This window comes from Lagenorhynchus albirostris, chromosome 9, assembly GCF_949774975.1.
Source record: "Lagenorhynchus albirostris chromosome 9, mLagAlb1.1, whole genome shotgun sequence".
Taxonomy (NCBI): domain Eukaryota; kingdom Metazoa; phylum Chordata; class Mammalia; order Artiodactyla; family Delphinidae; genus Lagenorhynchus; species Lagenorhynchus albirostris.
This window is the reverse complement of record NC_083103.1, coordinates 55,994,971-56,015,322: the sequence shown is the minus strand read 5'-3', so window position 1 is coordinate 56,015,322 and position 20,352 is coordinate 55,994,971. Positions and strand designations below refer to the sequence as shown.

The 20,352-nt window shown below is 46.0% G+C and overlaps 1 protein-coding gene across 1 annotated transcript in view; it reads left to right on the top strand.

Annotated features, from left to right (window-relative positions):
• The window catches only part of TENM4 (teneurin transmembrane protein 4), a 385,973-nt gene that overhangs the window by 170,506 nt on the left and 195,115 nt on the right, over window positions 1–20,352 (top strand). Inside the window, exon 6 of the mRNA XM_060160128.1 lies at window positions 16,976–17,146. Within this exon, the coding sequence (XP_060016111.1) occupies window positions 16,976–17,146 (171 nt within the window). The remainder of the gene's footprint in view (window positions 1–16,975; window positions 17,147–20,352) is intronic.

Genomic DNA, 20,352 nt, shown 5'->3' with positions numbered 1-20,352 from the left:
GTGGAGAAGCTGGGCCCGTGAGCCATGGCTGCTAAGCCTGCGTGTCCGGAGCCTGTGCTCCACAATGGGAGAGGCCACAGCAGTGAGAGACCTGCGTACTGGGGAAAAAAAAACCAAAACAGAACACTTCTGTCACCCCAAAAGTTCCATTTTTTTTAATCAGTCCTGTTTCCTCATCTTCAGCCTTGGGCCACCACTCATCCATTCCACATCTCGGTAGTTTTTGGTACCGTTTTTGAGATGTGTAGTAAAGAAGTGATTTTTGTACTGGATTCAAAATCAGGTGTTACCTACAATAACCTTCAAACTTTAAGACATCAAAGTGTTTTTGAGAAAATTTAAAGACATGATTTAGAATTTAAGATACGAGGGCAAACAGCTAAAACATTCTAGGGTTCTCTGTGTGTTATACTTGACCTCCTTGGAGGATCCCAGCCACAAGCCTCCGTGGAGTCAGCGTGTGTATGTTCTTCTGCCTTTTTCAGGGACCATCTTTTTGTACACATTTTTAAGTATTGACACAAAATTCTCATTCTTGTCAAGTTTAATGCCTCTATCATATTTGTGCCATTATTATATCATTGTGTTTCCAACTGTTTGCTATTATAAATAGCACTTCTGTAACCAGAATGAAAGAAAACCTCTTCTGTTTTCTTCTTTCACTTACTTTGGGGAGGGTGTGTCCCCCTGAGCAGGGTTTTTTGGGGGGGGTCACAAGATGTGGACAGTTTAAAGCTCTTGTGACTCACTGCTTGCTAGGGGCTCCTCAGAAGGAAAGGACTGAATCCCCAGGCTCCCAGCTAGGTGTCCAGTTTCCCACAGTGCTGCTGGCATGCAGCTTTGTGTCTGATCTTGGTGGGTCAGCTGGTTTAATGAATGGGGGCCGGGGGAGGTTACAAGGGGCCCCAAGACCCAGAGAGGTAGAGGGATCTTCATTCCTGGAAGGAACCACATGCCTTCTCCCAGCCAGTTCCCTTTCGAGAGCCTAGCTCACACGTCCCTTCCTCAGCGAAGCTCCTCTGACCCCTTCGCCGTAAGCCAGGAACCCAGTCATAGGCTCTTATAGTGCTCAGGGGTCTCACGGTCATTGCAGCTGCGGACTATGTCTTGGATTCGCTCAGCTCTGTCTCCACTGTCAGACTGTAAGCTCCATGGGGGTGGAAGCAATTTCTGTCTTGCCCAGTGCTATAGCCACAGCTTCTCGTACCAGGGTGTGGCAGGGTGTAGCCTGCGTTCAGGAGAGAAAGGAGGGACGTCGGGACCAGAAGCGAACTGAGGGAACAGAGGCGAAAAGTCTAGAGGCAGGGAGATCATGTGAGAGTGAAAATGGTTCCTGGAAACTGAGGGAGGGAATACCAGAGGTGGCTTCCAAAATGTAGTCGTTGTAGGGCACAGACTTTGTCTGTTGCTCACACCTGTGAGACTTGAAGCGAGAACCTTGCCCTCTCTGAGCCTCGGTTTCCTCCTCTGTGAAAGCAGGTAATAGGCTGTTCTGGGGATGCAATGACAATCGGGCACCTAGTTCTTTCCTAATAAGAGCCACTAGTGAATGACATCTGTCTTCCTCTCCCCCTAGCAAACAAGTTGTGTTGAATTTGAGGGCCAAGCCGTCCCGAGTTTGGAAATGCCTCAAAAAAGAAAGGACCCGAGTTTATTAGTATATTCATTTTTTTATAACAATGACAGCTCCAGAGACAACACACTGTCCCAGGACTCGGGGGGCCTTGTCCTGTGGGTAGTTTCAAGGCCCCCAAAGAGGCAGCATAGCCGTGGTTGGTCAGGGAGTAGCCCCAGCTATGTGGCTGGGGTGATCCTTCCCCAGCCACACCCTGGGAGTGTGGAAAAGGAATCGATTTTTACAGACTTTTAGCATCCTTGGAAAGAACATGTCCCCAAGTCCTTGTTTTTATTCTGAACTAATTACTGTGAAATAACATAATTTAATTGCACTTCGATGCAGAGAGAAAGTGAGAGTGGTCTCCCTGATGGCTGTTTTTTCACTCGTAAATACCGAGCTTGCAGAGAGGAGGTCCGTCCAGTCAGGGCTGTGCTTCCTGCTGCAGGCTAGGGACAGAGGTGAGGAAACCCCGCCAAGCGGCTCTTCATTTCAGGGATAAAGAAAAGGGAGGGGTGGGAAAGGGGAGAGGAAGTGAGATGGCAGTAAAGAAACACAGTGTTTTTTTCCTTCCATCAGTAAAACAACAAAGCCACAACTAAAAGGCTTCATCCTCCTAAAGACAGCAGTACAGTCTAATAGCAAAAGCACAGACTTGGCCCTCCAGCCATGCTCACACGGGTTTTTCCATCTCTCTGCATCTTGGTTTCCTCATGGATAATTTTGTCCATTAATATGCAAGAGGTGTTTAAGTGACAGAACATCTGCAAAGGGTCCAGTTTGGTGAGTGGTCCATGGTGGGTGCTGAGGAAATACAGATCCCGCCCTTCCAGGCAGCTGGATCACCCAGAGATTTGAAACCAAGATTCAGCAGCCAAGGGCCATGTGCAGATGCAGGGATTTCAGGTAATCTGGGATGAAGTAGAGGGAGCTTCCCCAAGCTCAGGTTTGAGACACTGGGGAGCATTCACTGAGCCTGCCTTTTGGGTTGTGTCCCGGGCTACAGGGACAGACAAAGCCAGATAAGCTAGCATCACTGCTTTGAGTCTTCCGTGGTTTCATAGACAGCCAGATGTGTAAGGAGCCCAAGGCAATAGTAGACAGATGATAAAAGCATGTTACTGGAGTTTGAACTTTACCCCTGTGGGAGCCTGAAGGAGAGAGCAATTCACTGTAACCAGGAAGATCGGGTAAATTTCCCCAAGGCACTGAGCCTTGTACATCAAGTAAGATGTTAAAAGAGAAGCTAGGGATGGTTTTCCGGAAGATGGAACAGTCCAGACAAAGGCAAAGGACAATAGATAGGAATTTTGGCTATTTTTTTGGCACGTGTGTCAGAAGACTGTGCATTAAACTATCCATCTGTGCATTGGATCTCCTGCGGGCCTCAGTCTCTCTTTTACTGAAGGCTCTTGAATGTAGAACTATGGAAACCACAGGCACTGCAGGAGGACGCTGGCTGCCTTCCCCCTTAGAACAGAGGCTCCACTGGGCAGATACATGATAAATCCCTTGCCTTCATGTGAGGCCTGTCAAACCCATAGGTCCTCTCCAGCGGTCTCTGCACTGTGTAGGATTATTCGCTGCAAGCCCCAGATGTGGAAGCTGGGCCTGCTGCAGTTACATTACTTGTTTACCTGGAATGACTGGTAAGTAATAGAGCTGGACCTAGCAACCAGATTTTCTGATTCCAAGTCCTGTGTTCCTTATGTAGACCATGCCAGCTCTCAGAGCCCTCCTCTGATGTCCTTCTCTGCCGCTGTGCTCAGTACCCAAGGCTCAGAGCAAACAAGGGGGTGCTTTGCCATCCTGTCTGGGGCTTTCTCCTGCCCCTGCTCCCGGCTTCCCTCCCACAACCTACCCTGATCTAACAGAGGTGGCAGCTCACATGTGTTGAGAGCTAACCATGTTCCAGGCATGTTCTGAGTGTTATATATATTTCTCATTTAATCTTTTTAACAATCCTACCTATCCAACAAATATTTGTCAAGTACCAGCCATGTTCTAGGTACCATTCTATTTTTATTTCCATTTCATAGATGAGAAACTGAGACCTGAGGAAATTAAGTCAGTTGTTCAAGGCCATGTCACTAGTGAGTGTGAGAGCCAGGATTTGCCCCCGGAGCCTGCCCTCTTCCCACTGTGCTCTACGATTCCCATAGCTGGAGTGGGGCTGGAGTGGGGCTCGAGCAGGGCTGGGATGGTCCACCTGATCTGAACTGCTGAGAGGATGCACAGAGCTCCTTACTAAAGAGAGAAAATACCTTATTTTCCTAAGGAAGAAAAGGTAGCGTCCATCTGCTCTGGGCCATGCACTGTGCCAGGATTGCTATGTGCCTGTGGCATTGAGTGGAGCTGTGGTTTGCACCCAGAGTGCTTCAGGATTGGAGAGCAAAGGAGGCCCAGATGTCATCAGGGGACCTCGATACACATCGCTTATTGAGCACTAGCCCTTCGCGTTATCTGATTCACCTGTTCTCCAGGCTTCACGTGCCGTGGCATTGGATTGTCACCAGTGTAACATTACATTTTGGAGGGAGCCTTTCCTGCTGGTGTGTGGCAAACAGCTAGATTTATTGCGCCTTTGAGCCTGGAGTTAGGATTTTGTTCACAGCCTCCAGTGGGGGAAGAGAAAAAATGCCAGTATCATCAATTGAGCTGTGGCCTGCATTTCATCACATGGTCCTAAAGTTTACCGCTCAGGCCGTCTGTAGACTTCTACAGCAAGACAGACTCATTGGACTCCTGTGTGTGTCTTAGTGTATGAGTCTCTGTGTGAGTACACGCATGACACCACCCAGTATGGATGCAAAAAAAAGTTATTTGAGAGGAGATGGAGTTGGGGGTAACGAAGATTAAATGAGAATTTTAGGAGAAGTAGCATTTTTCTTTACCTGAAAACTGGAAACTCTTCTTTTGCTTGTTTATGCCTCCTCACTTTTCTGTAGAGCATTAAGTCCATTAAATTGTACTGTGATTACCCCTAATGGTATCGGTCTGGGGCTGTGTAGAAAGTTTCACATGTAAGTCTTTGCATTAGTCTGTGTATTAAACTTCGGGTGTTCTTTCTTTCATTGATTAACTTTTAAGCAACATAATAATGATGTCTTATATTTTCAATACACTTCAAAAGGACTTGCCTTAAATTTAATTTATAAGAACCTGGGAGATGGTTTTGTATTCTTTCCCTTTCTACAGATGAAAAAACTGAGGGTCAGAGTGGTTAGGTGACTTATTTGCAGATGCATAGCTGGTAAGGGCCAGAGCTGGGAGTCCAGCTATCTCTGCAGATCTGCTCTGCTGGCTACATAGGTGGACAACAGAGCCAGCAAGGGACGGATGGGAAGCACCTGGATATGGACTGTCAAGGCGGTGTGCATGGGACAGGTTCTGAAGTAGTGGTCAGGAACCGGGGCTGGGGAGGGGAGAGCAGACGGCATTTCTGGCTTGGGGCAATGGTGGAAATCCTCACAGAAGAGTTAAGGTTTGAAGTAGGCCTTGAAGGATGGGAGAATGATTTTAAAAATAGGAAAGGCGGGCTTCCCTGGTGGCTCAGTGGTTGAGAGTCTACCAGCTGATGCAGAGGCCACAACAGTGAGAGGCCCACGTACCGCAAAAAAAAAAAAAAAAAATAGGAAAGGCAGTGGCCGTTCCACGTAGAGATGTTACATCAACGAAGCCTGGAGGCTGTGTGTTCAAGGGACAGGAGAAACCTACACAGACAGAGATTCCTGGGCAGGGAGAAGCAATGAGGAACGTCAGGTACTGTGCTCAGCAAGTGTTTCAAATGCTCAAGTTTCTAGCCTCAGGAAAATATCACTAACAAACTTTGAGCAGTAAGGCAGGGCCATAAACTTATGAGATTTCCTTTTTTATTTTCCATTTCTGTCATTTCCACAGTTTTACATCTAATCAGAAAGGCAGCGTGTACAGGGGTTAGGGACAGATTCTGCGCAATCTGGATTTGGCTCAGATCTGAAGTGACCCTCTGCCTCTTATTAAATGTGTGATCTTGGGCAAGTTGTTGAACCTCCTGGAGCCTTAGTTTCCTCATCTTGCAAATGAGGATAATAATAGTACCGACCTCCTAGAGCTTTGCAAGGACTGAGTGATAGTGTGTTTATCAAGCACAAAGCCCAGTGCTTGGTACTATTAATAACAGTGGCTTTTATCACCACCACATTCATCATCATCCTCATCATCGCCATCATCACCATCATCATCACCATCACCATCACCATCACCATCATCATCAACATCACCACCATCATCACCATCATCATCATCACCATCATCACCATCACCACCACATTCACCATCATCCTCATCATCACCATCACCATCATCATCACCATCACCATCATCACCATCACCATCACCATCACCATCACCATCACCATCATCATCACCATCATCATCACCATCATCCTCATCACCATCACCACCACATTCACCATCATCCTCATCATCACCATCATCATCACCATCATCATCACCATCCCCATCCCCATCCCCATCATCATCACCATCATCATCATCACCATCACCACCACATTCATCATCATCACCATCATCACCATCATCATCATCATCATCATCATCATCATCATGGTTCCTGGAACTCTGTGCTGCTTTAAACTTCCTAATCTAAGGACTGAGCCAAACCAGGGGTCCCTGCATATCAGAGAACTTGTGCGTATTGCGTGCCTGGCTCTGTGCACAGACAGGGCAGAGAGGCAGGAAAACGTAGTATGATCCCAAAGAGCTAGAAAACGCTCCAGTGGGCAGGAGGCTGGGAAGCTGTGGAGAGTAAAGGAGGGACATCACACACCCTGTTCTGTGAGAGTTTAAAATGCTCTTTCAGAATGCTTCTCATTATAAAGAAATATCATCCCTAGTTACAAATCTGGGTGGCGGACTCTGCGTTAAGCTGTCCACCCTCATTCTTCCCGCTGAAGTGACTGTTCCAGAGGGAAAGGCCTATCCTAATAATATACACACAAATTAAAACTCCATTTAGCGATACAGTGGGGACCACCTCCTAATTGACTTTGATCATTGAAAAAAAAAAAAAAACCCAGGTACGTGGTTGATATGCCAAAGGAAATCAGGCAGTGGGAGGGTGCCTCACAGAGCCTTGCAACAGGACGTTTTCTAGTAGCTATGGAAATGGAACCTAGCAACAGGCACTTTCTCCTTCTGGAGCTCCCAAGTGTGAAAAAGACCCGTGTTTCCTTCGGCCCCCTTTGATGGTTGGTACAGGAAGGAGCGGACAGGGCCTCGCACATGAGAGGCTGGTCCTTGGCTAAGTGGAGACACCTTTTTATAGAAATGCTTTAGATAGCCTTGTGAATAGTCTTGGCACTTGGATGCAAGCACCACAGAGAAAGGAAACCCAGCAGAGCTCTAGGCCAGCGTTCCGCCCCCTCTCGGGAAATGACAGGCACTTTCCCAGCTTTCCCCGGCTGTCATGTTTCTGCCAGGGCAGGGCTGGCTGCGCACCCCAGCAGAGCAGTTGAACAGGCTGGCGACCCTGGGGTGATTTCGCTCCCTGGATCCTTAACGAGGGTTTGAGTATGAAGGGCAAGGTGGTGGGTCTTCCACTGCGTGGAGTCACTTCCTTGACCGTTCTGTCAGCAGTGATTTGATCAGAAGCTGCATGTTCTGATCAGGACTGCATGGAAGCCTGCCCTGGGCTCTGACAGCAGTCTGCGAAGAGCTCAGGGTGTGGAGTGACCCGGACCTGGGTTTGGATCTTGGTGCTGCCATGATGAATGGTGCAATGATGGACTGTTCTGGGGCCTTGGTTTTCTAAAGATCCAAAATCAGGTTAATAATATCTACGTTGTCACTATGTGTTGAGGTCCTAGTCCATAAAATGGAGATACTGTCTTCCTTAAAAAGCTGTGAGATTAAATGACATAATGAATGTTCATCCTCCGGCACTGTGTCATGCACATGGTACAATTTTTAATAAGTGGGAGCTGTTACTGTTTTGGTAATAATCCTAATTATGTCTGTCTCCTTCCTTGGCTCTTTTTCTTCTTCTCTCCTGTGGGCCAGGTGCTGGGGGATGGAGATGAGAGAAATGATCCCTGCCCTAAGGGAGGGCCTGCTGGCGGCCTGATACCACCTGCCCCGTGGGCTCATTCCCTTAACTTTAGGCTCAAGAAGATGACTCCTTTAGTCTGGGAGTGCAGTGCCCGACGGAAGAACAAGCCATGAAGGGGCCTCTCCTGCTCTTACAGGATTTTCTGCTGCGACTTAGCGACAGGGCCATTTAGCAGAAAGAACTCGGAACTAAATCCAGAGACTTGGGCTCAGCGCAGTTCCAGGCTCTGCCCCAAGTGTCCCCTTCGAGCCTGAGTCTCATCTGCCCATTGAGTGCGGGGCAGGTTCAGTCATAGCGACACCCCCCCCCCACAACCAGAGCAAAAGCTCAGACTTCTCAACTCCCTCAAGAAATCTCCGTACTTCACTTTCTCAGCGAAAACCTTAATGTACACTGCAAATGACGCTGATGATACCACTGTAGAAGGCTACCCTCTGGTAGTAACTTTGAGTAAATACCAAGCAGCATAATAAGCTCATAAAATACATTCCTTCCTTTCACCTTCACAGCAGTTCTTTGGAGCTATAGGTATTATCGTCACCATTTTATAGATGAGGAAGCTGGGAGTCAAAGGATTTAAATAACAGGAACAAAGTCACATAACCATAAACGTGAAAACCAGAACAGGAACGCAGGGCTGTCTGGCTGCCACGGCTGTGCTCGTAACCAGCTGTACTTCGTGCCTCCCATCTTCCTGTGTCTGGCACCAGCACTATATTGGGAGTAGGGCAGGGAGAGGTCACATTACCGGGCTGAGGTCAGTCCAAGGTGGCCAACCCCTAAGCTAGTCATGCACAGAAGAAGGCTTAGTAGAGCCCGTCGGGTGAAAGGGGCCCAGAAAAGATAGTTTTCTTATTCCATTACTGCAGTAATAGCCGTTCACTCCATTCTGCACAAATCAGATTCCAGCCCTGGTCCCCCTACAACTTGCCGTGCCACCAGTTTTCAGTGCCCTCCACTTAAATTGATCTTTTTCCTCCGCGTGGACGGTGGGCGTGCCTGTTTCTCCCCTTCTCTCGTGCCCATCCCCCCACCCCCCTATTGAGCGGCTGCCAGTGACTCCTTGTTGAAAGGCCGCCTTTCCCCACAGCATTGCATGGTGCAGAAAAATGATTAACCATGCCAGAGCCCATTCTCCAGAAAACAATCAATTTGGGGGTGAGAGACAGTAACCCTGATTGTTGCAGTCAGGTTTATCCAGAGATAGGAAGAAAGGCAATATATTTACTTGATTAAAAATCAGCCCCACGTAGTCAGCAGTGGGATCCTATCAGGCTGCTTTATAGCAATTCTGCTTTTAAAAACTGTTTTATCCGCCGGACAGATATCTCTAGTTCCTGCGCCCAAAGTCTGTCAGCTGATGGGAGCGGGGTAGGGAGAGAGCCCTCAGCTCAAAGAAATTTGCGGTTGGCGTGGGAGGGAAATTAGGGGCCATATGTGGAGGGAAGGAAAGGACGGAACAGAGCTGGCTTAAATAAACCTTTCAGGGGATCTGGGAATTAGGAAAATCAGCAGAGCAAAATGACAAGGATGGTGACGGCTACCATTTATTTTGCTCCTGCTATGTGCCAGGCATAGTTCTAAAGCACATGACATGCATTATTTCATTTATAATCCTTTGAGGTAAATATTACTATCTATTTTACAGATGAAGAAACTGAGACTCAGAGAGGCTAAGTCATTTACCCAAAGTCAGGAACCTAGTAAATGATGTGCCTCTGAACGCTCCAGATAGACCCAAACTTGAGGACTGACTCTACCAAAGTCACTTACTTGCATTTACACGGTTTTGCTTTTGGGGGTCAACCCTGTCTACCGTGGTCAGGATGTAAACAGGTGGGGACCCCATGCTTTACCCCTAAGATGAAGGTCCTTTAACAGACTATCTCAAAAGAGAAAACCTGGCTATACTGTCAGCAGAGGCCTTGCCTTAAAATTATCTTAATTTTAATTTAATTTCAGGCATTGTAACTCATCAGCAGTCTAGAGGTGAGTCTGGACTTTGGGACCAGTCAGACCTGGGTTCAAAAGTGACTTTATCACTTCCCATCTGGGAAGTATCTTGGGAAGTATTTTTGGGCAGGTCATGCAGCCTCTCTGAGCCTCCACTTTCTTCGTCTGTAAAATGGGAATACTAATGATTTTCTCAAGGTTTATGTAAGGTCTGAATGAAATCATGTATGTAATTCCCCTTGCCTAAGTGTCTGACACGTGGCATGTGCTCAAAATCAGGATCTCCCCGCTCGGCTCTGTTGTCCTTCTTTACCTCGTGCTCCTAAGACCAAGTTGTAGAACTTCCTTTTTAATGTAAACAGCATGGAAGTGAGTTTGGAAAATAGTGAAGAAAATTAGTCAGTCATCCTACCACTATAATTCAAAGCTTGATGTCATTTTTACATATCTCTTTCTAGATTTTTTTTTCACATGTGTACCTGGTATTCCATCCAGTACTTGTATCATAGTTTAGCCAAGTTCTCCTATTTTAAGACATCTAGGTTGCTTCTGATTTTTTTACTAGTACACTGCAGTGTACATCTCTGTGTATATGGCTTCTAGGTTTGAAACTTTTGAATGCTGTGGCTTTGTTGCCAAACCAGGAGAAGAACTTGGGGGATGAAGCTCTGTCGTTCTGCTGTTGTGATTGTCTTGCCTTTTTGTTTTCTGCTTTCTACGTTAGAGGACCATAAGTCAGAGAACTCCAGTGAGTTATATTTTACAGAAATGATGCTAGTTAAGAACAAACAAACAAACAACTGAGCATTAATAATGTAAAACAGAAAAGTAGGTAGCCATGCAGCTGGGTTGGTTCCTGCTGCCTTTTGAAACCAAGACTGCTGCTTGAATCAACAGTTTCTTGAAGTTATAACCATCTCTAGTCACTACCTAGAGCTGCTAATTTACAGATGCAACTGGGTTTGTGCATTCGATTTTTGGAAGGGAAGCATGCATGTGACAGTGGAAACTCCTATACTTACTTCGGTGACTTCTACATAATGACTTTGTTAATTGCCTCCTGCTCGCTGGGCGCTGGGGGGAGCCTTCAACGTCTGAACATCTACTGAGCATTTTTCTTAAAAATGTCAAGATGGAGCTCGCACTTTCCCAGCCCTCTCTCTTGTCTCGCCGGGCAGGAAAAAGGCGACTGGAAAATGTCAGCCCTGGGATCAGATTGACCAGATCTGAGGGAGTAAGAAACTCCCCCCACCCTAGCTCTTGGCTTGTAGAAATTATTAACCTTTCAACGTGGGTGATCCTGTGAACTCGCTACCTTTCCACAGCCTTCTTCTCAACTCTTCAGCATCTTTTCACCTTTCCACTGAATTACAAACTAGTTGAAAGGGGACACCGGTATCAGGTTTCTTATTTAGGTCACTTTCAATGTACTTGGGAGAGTTTTGCACAAACAGGTATAAATACACACTGTGGGGTGTAATTTAGATAATCCTGTGATGTGCATCGGTGCTTACTATTAATTCCTCTGGAAGGAGGGATTACGATCATTACAATGTACATTGTGTCAGTGGTCTGGTCTTAAGGCAGGCTGGAGAGGACCATTTATATTATTTAGCTTTTCTGGACCAATGACTGGTATTTCCAAGTCCTCTGGATAGCACGCACCTACTGCTGTCTGCAGCTTTACATGAGGGTTGCTGTGGGGTAAGATCTATTTATTATCACCATTGGGACCCCCAGACATTAACTTCAGCCTTTATTTGCTGGTGACTTTAGATTGCCCATAGTTTACCTCCTGTTTAAAGTAACATGTGTAAAAGAGGAAGCTTGGCTGGGAAACACAGGCTCCTGAGTTTGAAACTTGCCTCAAACTTATACCAGCTCTGTGATGTTAGGTCACTTACTCTGAGTGAATCAGAATATATCCCCATAGCTCAATTTCCATGCAGTTCCATTGTACTCATTCTCCAATAACGTTTTTTCAACCCATCTTTACATGCGGATTAAATCGAATAATATAAATTAAGAATTTGGCATGTAGTATGCACTCAGATTATGCCAGGTTTTGAGTTACTGGTGTTATTTTGAATATTATCGAGGACAAAGACGAATGGTTGCTTGAGCTTGTGTATTCTTTGGACAGCCTCTGACCGAGTATGCCTTGTGCCCTTTGGGAAGAGGAGAACAGAGCAGGCTATTTCCCTTCCTTCTCTTTCTGTCGCTCATAACCCAGAACTGTAAAACGGACCACCCACCAATCAATACAGTAAAAGAATTGAGGGGCCCCTAGCCTGACTTATATTTAAGACTGGATCACAGATTAAAGGTCCCTTTTACTGTGGCTTTAAGACAACATTACTGGTGGAACTTCACATCTCTGACTCCGTATCATCCTGTCCTCTGTCTAAATCTTACTGTTGCAGGAAGGGGGGACCCCTTGCAGGGCCCGAGAGTGGGCCCTTGTCTAACACTCGGAAATGAATTATCCAAGGAGACACATGTGCTGACACACCAAGAGAGCTTATTGAGAAGGGGTGCCCGGGCGGAGAGCAGGAGGGTGAGGGAACCCAGGAGGACTGCTCTGCCACGTGGCTTGCAGTCTTGGGTTTTATGGTGATGGGATTAGCTTCCAGGTTGTCTCTAGCCAATCACTCTGACTCACGGTCCTTCCTGGTGGCGTGCGCATCACTCAGCCAAGATGGATTCCAGTGAGAAGGATTCTGGGAGGTTGGTAGGACATATGAACTGGCATCCCCTCTCTCCTTTGGACATTTCCCCAATTCTTCCGGTTGGTGGCGGCTTGTTAGTTCCGCATGCCTTACGAGGACCTCCTGCTGCAAGATACCTCCTGCAGGTTGTAACTGGTGGTGCCTGGCCAGGGTGGGTGGTTTCAGCCAGTGGTTCTCCTACCTTCCAGTCGGCCATTTGTCAGCCCGGTGTTGATGGCCCTGTACTCGCTTCCCTACCCACCAGCCTCCAGAATTACTTCTGGAGGACTGAATCTCCTGAGAGTCCGAGTTAGAGCTGGATCCAGAACTTGGCTTTCCCAGGTGGTTTCTAAGAGCACATCTACCACAGGCCACAGAGAGACCCACCGGCGTCACAGCTGTGTGGGCCTCTGTGTGTGCTCGCCGAGGTGCAAGGCCATGAGGAAGGGATGCCAGCATGCACCTCTGGGCTTCTGGCCGACAGCCTCCCCCATGCAGCTGTGGGCTGCCTCTGCCCTAATTAACGTCCCTGGACGCCAGATCCTGTGGTCATTTTCACCGGGAACACTCTTTCCACTGGCTTTTCTTCCCCCGCCACATATTTTTTACCGTGAGAACTTGCTTTTGCATCCTGTTTAAAATAAGAGAAAGTGGGCTTCCCTGGCGGCGCAGTAGTTGAGAGTCCGCCTGCCGATGCAGGGGACACGGGTTCGTGCCCCGGTCCGGGAGGATCCCACATGCCGCGGAGCGGCTGGGCCCGTGAGCCATGGCCGCTGAGCCTGCGCGTCCGGAGCCTGTGCTCCGCAGCGGGAGAGGCCACAACAGTGAGAGGCCCGCGTACTGCAAAAAAAAGTAAAATAAAATAAGAGAAAGCTTTGACAAAAATGTTTCTCTTCACAAACCTGTGAGAGCTCTATTCATTCTGGGATTAGTTAATTCTCATGACCTTTTAACAAGACAGCTCTTTTGCACACTTAGATGAGATAATTGATTCTAACGGGGAAAGAAGTGCTGCTCGTTTAACTGCATTATATCTGAGTTGTCCGCAATTCAAACAATTTCTCCATTACCTTTGGAGTTGCCAATAAATAGATTAAAACAGTAAGAAGGTAAGCAGAAATGTGAGCTAATTCAACCTTGGAAGTAGCAGCGTATTCACTTCTAAGAGGCAAATTAACGTTATTATTATTGACAGCTACACAGAGACGGTCAAGAGCAGTGTAAAGCACCTCATTTAGTGTCTGGTACCTAAAAAGTGCTGTATAAATGTTAGCTACTATTTTATCAGGATTATCAATGGTATGACTATAATGGTTATAGAATATAGTAATCACACAGGTGTACAGTTTACAAAGTGCTTTGCCATATATTATCACATATGATACAATAATTCTTTGAAATATTTTTATCCCCATTTCTCAGATGAGACTAGCTAGGAAGTGACAGTTAGGATTCAAAACCAGTTTTCTTGCCCTTGGTCCAGCACACTTCCCACGGCATCACAGTAACCGAAGAGAAAGCAAAGGGTCTGATTGCATTTCTGTTACCAGCATACGCTCTCCCGATTAAGCCAGACTTGTGTGTATTCCTCGGTGGCTTGCGTTTGGATCAGGAGTCATAAGGATATGCTGTGCTCCGGTCCCCTGTACACACTTCTTTTTGCATCTTGAAGGCAGTCACGCAGCCCCTCCAGACCACCAGTGACCCTTCCACAGACTGTGTCCAAATAACACAACTTTCCGTCTGCCTCACGGACTCCTATACTGCTGCCTAAAAAGACATGTAAAAGCCTGGGACGTTGCTTGATGTGTAAAAGGGGCTGTCTTTATAATCCCCACCCACCTTGCTAGAAAAAGCTGGCGAGCAGCAGCATGGGAAGTGGGAAGAGCCTTCCAGCCAGAAAGATGGATGGTGTGTGGTGTCAGGATTCCAGCAGTTTGGGATTCTAGTCTAGGCTCTGCCACTTGTTAGCCATTTAACCTTCCCAGGGTTGATTGATGTCCCTGTGTCTTAGTTTCTTCATCGGCAAAATGGCATTATCACCTTTTAGGATTGTTGCAAGGATCAAAGAAACTTTGAAACGTATGTACTGCTCTTAGCACAATGCCTGGCCCGTGGAAAGCACTCAAGAAATCCCAGTTTTATAATTATCATAATTTTAATTAACCTTCTGAGTTAATTAAATGTCCACATCTATAAATTGGGTCTGGCAAGGTTGCATGAGGATTAGATGTAAGGTATACAGATTACCCAGGGCACTGCCCGGCAAGCAGTTGGTCCTCAGTAAACATAATTACGATGGGCCTTCATATCTCTGTCGATCCTTCCCTGTGTTCCTCTCACCCTCCTAGTGGGTCAGCCACTGTCTCCTCTGGGCCTTCTAGTCCTTCTGTCTGTCTCCCCTGCTTGACTACGAGCTCATGGAAGCAGGGAGCGTCTGATTTAGTTCTGGCTCTCAGTGTCAGCCATGGGTCCTGGCATAGAGTGGGCTTTTAGAAAGTGTTCATCAGCTGAACGAAGGAGTGATGCTACACAGAGGATGCTGTGGGAGTTGGGGACTGGAGTATGCGATTCTGTATGCGGGGAGTCAGGGAAGGTGTCCCAGAAGAGGTAAGTATGGACCACTGATGAGGCTCAAGTCTTGAATCGCCAGTGGGACTTAAGCCGACGCTTTGTACTAGATTGCAAACCTTTCTGGAAAACACGCTTCCTAGCCTTCGCAAGCATTGTGTATTTAAAGGACAACATCCGTTCTCCGGTGTTTTATGGTCTCTTCTCGATTGTTGAAGACTGTTTAGCAGTTGCTACCTTGCAAAAAATAGTTTTAAAACAGAAATGCATGCCCACGAATCAAAATCACAGCATTGCACAGAATCACAAAAATGCACAGAATCAAAACGTGCAGCAGATGCACAGTGAAATGCAGATCCCACCTCTTCCTTCACAGGATGCACCCACCGTTATCAGTGTCTTTCTTATCCTTCCAGAAATATTCTGTACATATGCAGAAATGTTTTTACCTAAATGTAGTATGTCAAACATACTGTTCTGAATGTTACAATTTTCCTTCCAGAAAAATATATACAAAGAGCTTCCTCACTCTTTTTTATGGTTGCATAGTATATTGTATAAATAAAACTTATCTAGCCCCTTATTGGCGGACTGGTTTCCAATATTTTGCTATTACAAACAGTACTGTAGTGAATAACCTTGTATGTACATCATTTTGTATGTATATGAACATATCTGGAGGAGAACTGGAACCTCTAAGTTCCAGGGTAAAGGGTATGGGTATTTTTGATTTGATAGCTTTTGTCAAATTGCCCTCCGTAGGGTTTGTACCAGCTTATGCTCACACCAAACCAGCTGAGTGTGAGAGTGCTTATTTCCTGTTCTTTTCCAATACTGTATATTTTCAACCTTTTTAAAATCTTTGCCAAACCGTATGTGAAACACAGTATTGCAGAGTTTAACTTAACATTTCTCCTACTATGGGTGATGTCTAGAGTCTTTTCACGTGACAAAGAGCCAATTGCATTTCTTATTCTGTAAACTATCTGTTCATATCCTATGCCTATTTTCCTACTGACTTGCTGGACTTTGCTTATTATTTGTAGGAGTTCTTTTTCTATTAAGGAAATTAACCCTTGGTGATACAAATTGCAGGTTTTTCCTCTAGATTGTTATTTATCTTTTGAATCAAAAGGCCAAGACCACTACTTTACAATACCCAGGACTTGGAAGCAACCTAACTGTCCACTGACAGATGAATGGATAAAGAAGATGTGGCACATATAAACAGTGGAATATTACTCAGTCATATAAAGAAACAAAATTGAGTTATTTGTAGTGAGGTGGATGGACCTAGAGTCTGTCATACATAGTGAAGTAAGTCAGAAAGAGGAAAACAAATACCGTATGCTAACACATGTATATGGTATCTAAAAAAAAAAATGGTTCTGAAGAACCTAGGGGCAAGACAGGAATAAAGACGCAGACGTAGAGAATGAACTTGAGGACATGGGGAGGGGGAAGGGTAAGCTGGGACGAAGTGAGAGAGTGGCATGGACATATATACACTACCAAACGTAAAATAGATAGCTAGTGGGAAGCAGCTGCATAGCCCAGGGAGATCAGCTTGGTGCTTTGTGACCACCTAGAGGGGTGGGATAGGGAGGGTGGGAGGGAGACGCAAGAAGGAGGGGATATGGGGATATATGTATACGTAGAGCTGATTCACTTTGTTATACAGCAGAAACTAACACAACACTGTAAAGCAATTATACTCCAATAAAGATGTTAAAGAAAAAAAAGGCCAGGACCTCCTGAAACTCCCTCATCCCTGCCCCTCTCCCCACTCCCCTAGACCGTGAGCCCGCGGGCGCAGGGTCTGTGCCTGGATCATCTCTGTGCCCCAGTCCCCTGTGTAGCACTCAGCACTGCCAGAGCTCTCTTCAGGGGCTCTTTGTTGAACTGAACTGAACTGAATTCCTGTGTTCCCCACCCCCACTTGTCCTCCCCTCTGGCTTGGGAGTTCCATTTCCACCTCCAGCAGAAAAAGATGACTTTTCTCATTGCTCACCACAGCCATGCACCTGTTTGGCCTAAACTGGCAGCTGCAGCCGATGGAGGGGCAGATGTATGAGATCACGGAGGACACAGCCAGCAGTTGGCCTGTGCCAACGGACGTCTCCCTGTATCCCTCAGGGGGCACTGGGTTAGAGATCTCTGACAGGAAAGGCAAAGGAGCCACGGAAGGTAGGGTTGCTGTGTTGTTCGTGTCGTGAGTCCTCTGTGTCTGCCTTTGAACCGAGGAGACCGCCATTCTGCGCGCCATGTGCCTGACTCACAGCTCCATGCTCTGGTGCTTCCTCCATCCCTCTGCACTCCACACCGGCTGCCAGGCCACCTGTGTCTTCATCGCAGTTCCTTGTCACTGTGAACTCATAGCGGGGCTTGGGCGGGGTTCATGGGGCTCAGCAACATCCCATCCCATGCCCTGAGGGCAGTATCATGGGCTTTCACACTGCTGGGCGGCTGTCTTTGATTATGTGGAATCATGGTGAGGCAACCTCAGGGGATGAATGGGTGTCTCCTGGAGTTGGGTGTGGCAAGGTGGGTAGAGGGTGTGTTGTAAGCGAAATACCCTTGGACCTTGTGCTTCCATGGAAACACCACTTCGGCTGTTCTAGCATTTTCAACCATGTGACCTTAAGTTACTTGGCCAGAGTCACATAGCCCGTAAATAATGGAATTTGGGACATGAGCCCAGGTCTGTGTGACTGCAGGGCTCTTGCAGTCTCCATAAGTTGACCTACCTGACTCACCTCATGGTTATAAGACCCTGAAGGAGATGTGGATAAGAAATTCCATTGTACAATGAGACACAGATGTTTCTCTTTCAATGATGGAAGTGGTGGTGACATTTGGAGTTTGGCATTCTTGAATGGGACATCCATAGACCCATGTTCTGAATTTCTTAGGGCTCTTTCTAACATGCCATCAACACAGATTCTTTCACTATCAGCCAAGAGGTGGCAGACCCACAAAAATTGGTACCGGGAAGGATGTCTGAGCTCATGGGCCAGGCTGGCTGTCATTTTAGGCAGTGCGACCAGCCCTTCTCCTGTGGCCTGCTTTCTCTCTCTGGTGTTACCTCAGTCAGCAAAGTGGTCACAGCGACCTCCAATCTTCACTGCTTACATCTTCTTTCCTCTTAGCTCAGTTAACTTTGGGTCATGGCTTCTGAGCTTCCCTGTCCTGTCAAGAGTTTGCCTTCTAGGTATCAGTTTGGTTGACAGGGTAGCATATGCTTGGCCAGAGTAGCTATTCATGGTCTCTGAATGGTCATGAAGGCCAAAATCCACTCTTGACCTATGGTCATCTTCAAGGGAACTGAGGGCATTTCCAAAGAGCCTAATCAGAACCTCTGCCTACTCTTTTGTGGGGGGCAAAGCCAGTCTTCTCCTTTACAAAGATTCTAAGACTTAAAACATTGAATAACTTACACTTTCTTTGCACCTTAATAGGATATGGAGGGAGCATGGATGAAGCCATGGGAAGAGCTCTGGGTTAGGAGTCAAGAACCCTGAGTTCAAGTCCAGCTGCTGCCACTTGTGATGCCCTTAAGCAAATCCCTTGAGAGACTTTCTGGGCTTCACTTTCCTCCTCTTTAAAAGGAGGTTATTGAGCTATATTATCTGTAACGTCCATTCTAATTCACAAGCTCTACATATGAAATTAGTAACAGAATCATCATATGATTAACCAGATTGTTCTTTAGAATTTTTTTTCAGGTTGGCCCTGTCCATGGTCCTTCCTGTTGGCTTGTGATTCCCGTGTCAGCTTATAGTGTCAGATGTCATAGGTGAATACCATAGATGACAACTGTCTTTAGAATCAACAAACACAGATTTAAGATATGTTGAACCCTCAAAGATCTCATTTAGAAAAATGTATTTTCTCCATCAGATTTTCTTTCAACAGGAGCTGGCTCTGTCTAAAGTCTCCCACTATAATGAAATTAGTTTGTGGGTTGTTTAGGTTTTGTTTTCTTTTTCCCAAGGAGCAGGAGGTGCAGATAAGAGACAAAATAAAATTGCACCAGCTTATTGGTTTACTTTCACTGGAGTATTTTTGCTTAAAGGGATTATCTGTCATTACTAATGCAAATGGAAAGCCTGTTTACAGACCCCTAAAATGCAGTGCAATGCTGGAAGGTGGTCAGCATCAGAAGCAATTACTGTGACAAAAAAATACATTGGACTGGAGAGACAGAGGACAAATATTCCTATAGTTTATGTGAGACCACATGGTTCTTAATTTCTTTTGCCTTGGTCAAACCAGTGTGTCTACTCAGTTTACGGTTTTAATTGTGTTGTTAAAAATCTAGTTCCTTAGACGTATCTCAAGGGGGAAAGTCCTTAACCCTGATGTGAGTGCATATTTCCTGTCCCTTCTGAGGGTATCCGAGAGCTGATTCCAGAATTAAGATTAGAGCCCTGTTCCACAATGGTAGGGGAAGCAGTGTGGTGGATGGAAAGAGGATAATAGGCCTTGGAGCCAGACGTCCAGGATTTGAGTCCTGGCCCTGCCAGTTATCGGCTCTGTTAACTCAGGCCCGTTACTCCATCTCCTTTGGCCTTGGTTTCCTCATGTGTGGAACAAGGGTTGCTAACACCTGTCTTTTCAAAGACTGGTTATGAAGAAGCACTCAACAAATGTTAGTTCCTTTCTTCTTGTCCACCCAAATCCCAAGCCATTCCATGTCAGTTATTAGAATCTCAGAAATCCAGACTAATTAATATTTTCCCCTCAAAGATCCCACAAAGTCTGGGGCATTTGTGAATATTTTTAAAGGGTATATATTTTTTAATTATACAAGTGAACTATATGATGAACCCAGTATTTTAAAGGTTCATTGTGTCTTTGAGGATAACATCAAACTGCGATTTATACTATATTTTCAAAGTGGCTATAACCATTTCAGGGTTGTCATGGGTTGGAAACCAAATACAGCAGCTTTTCGAAGTAAAACCATAAGAACTTATGTTATGCATTAATGGAGAAAGGGAAAAAAGCATTGAATAAACAAGCATTTCTGATGGTTTAATTGGTGGGCCAGGGATAGTATTTTCTTCTTTCTGCAGTGAAATCAAAATTGCCCATCAGTTGGAACCATGCAAATTGCTGCACACAGGCTCAGCTGGGCTCTCCAGAATGGGACAGCTTATTTTGATAACCAAATAAATTTCAAACAGTTGCTAAGGAAACTAAAGAAATCTTTGTGCAAGTTACTGCATTGAAAAGAACCAAAAATGTGGAGGGAGGGGGGAGAGTGTTGGTTGATTAGGAATTTAGAACCTATCTGGATAAATCTCAGTTCAGGAAAATAAAGACTGAACTTGGGAAGTGCATGGAATTTCAGTTCTTCCAAATCTCCCTTATTTGAACTATCCAATCGT